Below are 7,998 nucleotides of genomic sequence, written 5' to 3'. Positions count from 1 at the left end.
TTTTTGAGCTAGTAGTTCTTGTGTCTCTTTAGTTTTTTTATTAGATTCCTCCAATTTCTTTTTTAAGTCTTCTACCTCCATTTCTGCTGCTACTGCCCGCTCTTCCATCTTGTCCATTTTCTTTCCCATTTCTGTTAAGGTCATCTCTATTTTATTTATTTTCTCTTCTGTGTTGTTTATTCTTTTTCTTAAATCCTTAAATTCCTGTGTTTGCCATTCTTTAAATGACTCCATGTATCCTTTAATAAGAGAAAGTATATCCTTTATCTTGCCTTTCTTTTCTTCTTCTATTTCACTGTACTCTTCCTCTTCCTCTTCTTCTTCCTCTGGGTTGGCCATCTGTTGTTTCTTTGGTGCCCTTTCCTCCTCTTCTTTCTTGTTTCTATTGTCTTCTGTGGTCTCTTCTTGCTGCAGGTGTTCTGCAGCTGTCGTTGCCAGCTGTGGAGATCGACTCCCCAGCTGGTCCCCCCTCCCGTCGGTGTGTTTTTTTTCATTCGCATCGCGCATACGCGATTCTTCGCGCATGCGCGGTTGCGCACTTTTACTCGGCTCTGCGAGCCATTTTTGTAGTCCATTATTTACCGACCTGAGGGAGCGGGTTTCTCTCTCCGCAGCGGGCCTCTTCGGACAGGTAAGGCCTTCACCTTTTTCCTCCTTTGTCTTCTCTTCCTCTCTTCTTACCGTTGCTTTCGATTTTTCTTTTTTTGTCGCCATCTTCTTTCCACCTTTATACTCACTTTTCTGTAACTTTTATTTCTGTGCCTTTGTGTTTTCCTTTGTTTTTCCCGACTTTTCTGGAGAGGGCTGGAGTTCACCGTCCGGCCACTACTCCATCACGTGACTCCTCTCACCAAAGACTTCTTCAGGTGTACCGTGGAGGACATTCTGGCCAGTTGCATCACTGTGTGGTATGGAGGCACCAACTCTCAGGACAAGAATAAACTCGAGGGTTGATAACTTGGCCTCAACTTCACAGGCACCAGACTTCACTCCATCGAGGTCATCGACATGAAGCGGTGTCTTAAAAAAGCAGCTTCTATCCTCCAAAAACTCGCACCACCCAGGCCACACCCTCTTCACTTACCATCGGGGATAAGGTACAGGAGCCTAAAGACTAGCACTCAGCGGCACGAGGACAGCTTCTTTCCCGCTGCTGTCAGATTCCTGAATAATCAGTGATTTAAAGACTCTGCCTTACTTTTCCTGCTCTATTATTGTATATTTAAAATTTTTGTACTAATGTTGCAAGACAGTTATATGTGTGATGCTGCCACAAATCACCGAATTTCATGACAATAAATTCTGATTCTGATGCTCTTTATCAACTACAGTTCAGCATTTCCTGAACTGATCCAGGACTGTGGACAGGGCTTTAAATTACATAGTAGGGGGGTGGGTTCAATAGATTGGAGAGGAATGGATAAAGTAAGAGTGTGGATGGAGTAAAAGAATAAGTTAAAAAAGAGAATAGAGTGTATAAAAGTCAAGAGTAAAAGAGGCAAAGTTTTCCAGATTTTAAAAGTCCAAGGGCACTTTATCTGAATGGCTGTAGTATTCGAACCAGGGTCAGTGAACAAATCAGGACAAAGGGGTATGATTTAGTGGCTGCTACAGGGTGGAGAGGACTGGGAATTAAATATCCAAGGATATCAGGTAGCACTCTTAGTTCAGGATGAGATCAGGGTAATAGTGAGTGATGGTGTAAGATATAAAGAGCAAAATGTTGAATCCTAGGCCCCCATACAGTGGTACAGGCAATAAACCACGAAATATTAGAGGCATGCAAGGATGGAACTTCAACAAGCACATCAACTGGATGAATCAGGTTGATTGAGGCAACCTTGAAGAGGACTTCACAGAATGCATATACAGTGAATTTTTTGAAAGTTATTGAACCTACAAGGGGACAGGCTCTCTTGGATCTGGTTCTGTGCAATGAGCCAGTAAAACTCATGATCTTGTAGTCAGGGATCCTCTTGGAAAGAGTAATCACAGTACGATCAAGCTTCTCATGCAAATGGGTTCAATAGTTTGGTCTAAAATCAGTGTGTTATGCCTAAACAAGGGGAAGAGAGAGGAGTTGGCCAGGGTGGACTGGGAACGCAGACAATATGGAGGGATGGTTGAGGAACAGTGGAAGACTTTCAAAGAGTTTTCTCACAGTGCTCTTTGCTCGGTGCTCAACAAAAGTTCATCCCAGGTAAAAGCAAGGACCTTAAGGGACAGCCAGCCTTGGATGGCGAAGAAAATAAAGGAAGGCATCAGACTAAAGCTCATGCGTAAAAAGTCACCAAGAGCAGTGGGAAATTAGATTAAGTAACGAAGTACTCAAAGCAAGTATTAAAGAGAGGGAAGGTAGGATATGAGAAAAGATTAGCACAAAATATAAAAACAGACAGTGAAAGTTTTTGCAGTTCAATGGGCCGGATGGTCTACTCCAGCTCCTATTTCTTATGTTCTTCATCTCTTATATTAACTATTTCACAAAATTGTGGGAGTTGTGGATAGTGAGGAAAGTCGTCAAAGGACTCAGCAGGACATACACCAGTTAAATATATGGGTAGAAAAATGGCACATAGTTTAATTCAGACAAGCATGATGTGTTGTAGTTTGAGGCGTAAAATGTCACAGGAACGGATACAGTTAAAGGCTGGATCCTCAGGAACAACAATGAGTTGCAAGTCCATAGCTCTGACCAATTGAACACTAGTACCTGTTCTTCTTTGGCTTGGCTTCGCGGACGAAGATTTATGGAGGGGGTAAAAAGTCCACGTCAGCTGCAGGCTCGTTTGTGGCTGACAAGTCCGATGCGGGACAGGCAGACACGGTTGCAGCGGTTGCAGGGGAAAATTGGTTGGTTGGGGTTGGGTTTTTCCTCCTTTGCCTTTTGTCAGTGAGGTGGGCTCTGCGGTCTTCTTCAAAGGAGGTTGCTGCCCGCCAAACTGTGAGGCGCCAAGATGCACGGTTTGAGGCGTTATCAGCCCACTGGCGGTGGTCAATGTGGCAGGCACCAAGAGATTTCTTTAGGCAGTCCTTGTACCTTTTCTTTGGTGCACCTCTGTCACGGTGGCCAGTGGAGAGCTCGCCATATAACACGATCTTGGGAAGGCGATGGTCCTCCATTCTGGAGACGTGACCCATCCAGCACAGCTGGATCTTCAGCAGCGTGGACCTGTAGTCAAGTGGTTAAGAAGGCGTATGGTGCACTTGCCTTCATCAATTGGGGCATTGATTATCAAAGTCAGGAAGGCACATTGCAAAATATTGATTTGACTGCAATTGAATTATTCTGCTTGTCACATTTCAGGAAGGATGTGGAGGCTTTGAAGAGGTGCAGAAGAGGCTTCCCAGGACATTTCCTGGATTAGTTGTATGAGCTATACTGAGAGGTTGACTACTTGGGTCTGCCATCTCTGGAATATCAAAGGCCTGAAAAGTCTATGAAATTATGAGAGGCATCGATTGGTAGATGAACTTAAAATGCCAAGTACGAGAGGGCATCACTTTAAGGTGTGCAGGGAAAGACTTGAGGTAAGTTTTAAGAGGTAGGTGCTGGAAAGATATTGTCAGGTGAGATGGGCAAAACATACAAATGGAACATGTAAGAGGCTTTTAGACAGACAAGAACATGCAGGGAATAGAGGGATAAAGATCATATGCAGGCAAATATGCAGTTAAATTGGCATCATGGTCAGCACAGAAAATGAGGGCCAAATTTCTGACCATCTGCCCTCTTCACAGACATGGTGAGTTTGTTAGTGAAATTCCTCCAACCGTCAGAGGTTCAACAGGGATACCATCCACCCTCAAGACTTTGCTCCTCACTTGGTACATCTTGGAGGCTGGATCAGATAGCTTGCTCCCCCTCCACTTCATCACTCTTGGTTCTCAGCGAGCAGGCCCGCCGAGGAGTTCAGCCATAGACAGGCACACCACACATACGTACTTGTGTATAGACTGACTTGCTGGATAGCATGCACACATCCTCTCTGCTTTGGGTCATGGTTTCCGGTTGGATTGTGCAGCACAACGGGATTTCCAATCTGGGAGTGCTTTGTATTTGTGACCAATTAACCGCTGGATTGCAGTGGTGTCAGTGCATAAAGAAAACTATTACTGGAGTTATCCACTCAATGACTGAACAGATGTTCCCCATTCACCGTGCAAATTCCATCCATCTCAAGGCACAGTGCTCAACAACTCCCAGAGAAACAGCATCAACGTACAGGATCCTTTTTTGTCCCATTATAGCCTTCAACTCTGACAGTTGAAATAGTGGAGTTTCATTCACAAATTTTGCCATCAATGTTTCAACTTCAGGATGGCATGCACTCGATGATCCTAACCGATGGAGGGCAAAATGGCACCAGGCAAGACAATTCAACCTTTCTTGCCACAATGCTGCATCTTACCTCAAACAGATCTAGCTAGTCTACAGGACAAATGGTTCAATGACAACAGCATTGACAACATTCACTGACTAATTGAGGCCAAGTTCCACGACATTGTCACCTCATCTGAAACATACAATACGGGCCTTCCATTTAACATCAGAGAAACATCTTCCAACCTTTCCAGATAAAGATCAGAGCAACTGACGAAGAGAGGAGATCTTCTTCAGGGACAGGACCCCAGGAAACATATGTTGGATAGCACCTCTCTGCAAAGATGGACATCAATCATAACATTCACCACATTGCCTTCAGTGCATCAACACCATCTCGGAGGGAGGACCTTTAAATATGGACGTCATCATGAAGAAAGCACTCCTCAAGATTTTGGAATTTGGTTTGAGACCAGAAACCTTGGCAAACTTCTACAGATGTGTAGTGGAAAGTGTGCTGTCTGGCTGCATCACAGTCTGGTATTAGGGCACCGATACCTCTGAGCAGAAAAAGATAGTGGACACAGCCCAGTACGTCACAGGCAAAGCTCTCCCCACCATCAAGAACATCTACATGGAACGCAACCTTCGGAGGAGAGTAGCAGCGATCATTGAGGGTCCACCACCTGCTGCAGTCAGGAACACATTTATCACGGAATATTTATTTTTATGTAGTTTGCTCGTATTTCTCTCTTCTGTATGCATTTCTTTTACTCGAGAAGTAGAAACTCAGCCTGGCTCACAGGAAAAAAAATCTCAGGGTTGTATGTGATATCATGTGTGTGCTCTGACAAAAATAAAATCGTGATCATCAGCCTGGATCAAAGCTCCTAGACTGACAGGGAGCAGAGACCAGAGACACTGACTGCATCCCCTTCAGCTCCAATGCTCTCAACAGCTCCAGACAGGTCAATCTGATTTCAATTTCTGCGCTGTACAACTATTTCACTTCAAGGACCACAAAACGACTTATGTCTGAAAAGTTTTATTTTGTTTTCATTATTCCTGAACATTCCTTTAAGCAGTTACGCTCCTGACGATGCACATATTGAGTGCTCAGGTAGGATTAACAAAAATTTTAGATTCTAAATTACAATTTTGTTGAGCCTTCAGAGACAGAATTGGAAAAATACTAAAGGAATCAGAGTAACATCCACACATATAATGGAAGTACCATCTTCATGCAATGGCAGGCAAGATGTAAAAAGCCACCCAAAAATTGTCACACATTTATACACCAAATTAATTTGTTATCAGAAAAAGTACTATGTAATAAATCTGTACATCCAAATAAATTTGGGTTCTACGCCTAAAGTTACATTATAAGGTTATATACATTTATTACCCCCTTTCATATTACCTTATGTAAGCCTTCATTCCCACCGCAACATAAAACAAAATGAAGCTGCAAGACTAACTCTTGTAGAGTAGAAAACTGAAATGAGAAGATGAGTTTACACGCCCAATTATTAAATTATACCGGTTTATTAAAACACCAACAGATCACCAGCCTTTCTAACAGTGTAATCGTTTCTTGTACACTAACTACTGTGAATTTCAGTGCAGATGATCACCTCTGTCCATGATCTTCACTCTTTGGGTGGACCGAAGCCGAGAAATGTCTTAGACTAGAAGATACAGAAGTCGAGTTGGTCCAATTATAGTCACGACTGATGGGCACTCTATTACTGTATACATAAACTGCCAAATTTACACAAATTAAAATAAATGCAGCAATTTCCCAGATAAAATACAAAAACATAGCAGGATTTTGAGTAATGGTCACAAAAGCTAGAATGCACAGCTTTTCTGGAGTTATCTTTCTGCGTGGTTTAGAAAGCTAACTATCTCAGAACAGAGGCTCAAATAACTTTTAAGTAGTCAGATTTTTTTTCCCCCTCCTTTTCAATGGAACAAATAACTTTAAATAAACTTTGTCCTCTTCACTGAAGAGAGCTAGTCTATTCGTCATTAATGAGCTATGTTTGTGTGGGAAGATTAGCACTGTGTTGTAGAAATGCTTACTGCATATAATCCAAGCTTTTACCGAAGAGTTGGTTAAAACAGTCAATACGAGCTCAGGATCAAAGGAAACAGATGTTGCTTTAAACTTCCGTGTGTGGAACCCAGATTTCACCCAGTGATAACCCAATGTCTCCTTGTAGTTCAAACTGCGCAAGTTCCAGTTTAACAAACAAAATTGATCCTCAGCTCCCCTGGTCGCTGGCCTTCCTTAATCAATTTTCACATTCGTGTAAATCTTTCTGACAAAGGCACTTGTTCCCATGTAACCAACAGCACCTAGGAAAAAAAAAGAACATTTACTGAACAACTAATGTATCATTTACAACCGCACAACGCCTTATTTCTCGCAAAGGCGGTGAGATGCAGGAACCCGGCTGGTGCTGTAATAACACTGGGCTGGTCCTTTATCATGTAACATTGCATATTCACGGAGGTGATGGAACCCAAGGAGTTGCAAGACGATGCATATTGCAGGAAAGCTAGTTTGGATTCAGCAACCCATGGAAGTTCTTACTTTGATTTTTTTTTTAATGTAATGCTTTATTATAGCAATTCAGTATGGAGAAACAATTTTCTCCAGTGGGGCAGTAAGCTATGGAAGTCTCAGTCAGGGGGGAGGATAAGGGAAATATCATGCATGCTGAGTTGGAGAGTGAAATGCAGCACCATGGGAGTGCAGGAGGGAGGGCAGAGGACAACTGTTTGAAGCAGAGGAAGTGAAAAAGAGACAAACTGAGGGATCAGGATTTTTTATATTTATCAAGCAGCAGTTTGAATATGTTGGGATCCACGAGATATTTCCTGGTTTCAGAAGTAAATAGTTTCAGATGTACACATCCAGAGTCCACATCAGGTACTGGAACCAGTAAAACCCCACATATATATAAAAATCTTTATGTATGTTTCCATTCCAATTACCCTGAAATGCTTAATTGCCTAATAAAAAAAGCTTCAATTTATTCATCAGTGCTCACAACCTCAGGGAGTCCCATAGTTTTTGCAGCCAATTAAGCCCTGCTCCTTTGAACTGTATTCACAGTTGTAACTGCAAAACTGCAACCAATTTATAACCAGCAAGTTCCCACAGACAAAGTGCTAATATCAGATAGAGTTCTTAATGTTTGTTGGACAAATATCAGCCAGGACAAAATAAAATTGCACTATGCCCCTGCAAAATAGTGCAATGAGATCAAGACTATTGGTGGTGCAGTGGACAGTGAGGAAGGATATCCAAGGATCGAGATCAGTGGGGAAGAGGAACCCACTGCGATGCAAATGGAATTTAACTCTGACAAGTGTGACGTGTTGCACTTTACTCAGTGAAACCAGAGTAGGTTTTACACAGTGAAAAGTAGCATCTCAGAATGTTGCAGATCAGAGAGACCGAGGCATAGTTCCTCTCAGGTGAACAGTATTTGGCATGCTGGCCTTCATTGGGCATGCTATGGAGTGCAAAAGCTGGGACCTCATTATTAGCTGTACACTCAGAGTACTGAGTGCAGTTCTGATCGTCCAGCTATAGGAAGGACTGCAGAAGAGATATAACAGGATGTTGCCTCAACTTAAGGGCTCGAATTATAGGGAGAGGT

General features: G+C 42.6%; 1 protein-coding gene across 1 annotated transcript in view; it reads right to left on the bottom strand.

Moving 5' to 3' along the window:
* Positions 1-5,353: 5,353 nt before the first annotated feature.
* The window catches only part of tm9sf3 (transmembrane 9 superfamily member 3), an 88,830-nt gene continuing 86,185 nt past the window's right edge, over positions 5,354-7,998 (bottom strand). The window contains exon 15 of the mRNA XM_069885840.1: positions 5,354-6,685. Within this exon, the coding sequence (XP_069741941.1) occupies positions 6,618-6,685 (68 nt within the window). The 3' untranslated portion in view covers positions 5,354-6,617. The remainder of the gene's footprint in view (positions 6,686-7,998) is intronic.

This window comes from Narcine bancroftii, chromosome 6, assembly GCF_036971445.1.
Source record: "Narcine bancroftii isolate sNarBan1 chromosome 6, sNarBan1.hap1, whole genome shotgun sequence".
NCBI lineage: Eukaryota > Metazoa > Chordata > Chondrichthyes > Torpediniformes > Narcinidae > Narcine > Narcine bancroftii.
Note: the sequence above shows the minus strand (reverse complement) of the source record. Positions and strands in the feature narration are given on the sequence as shown.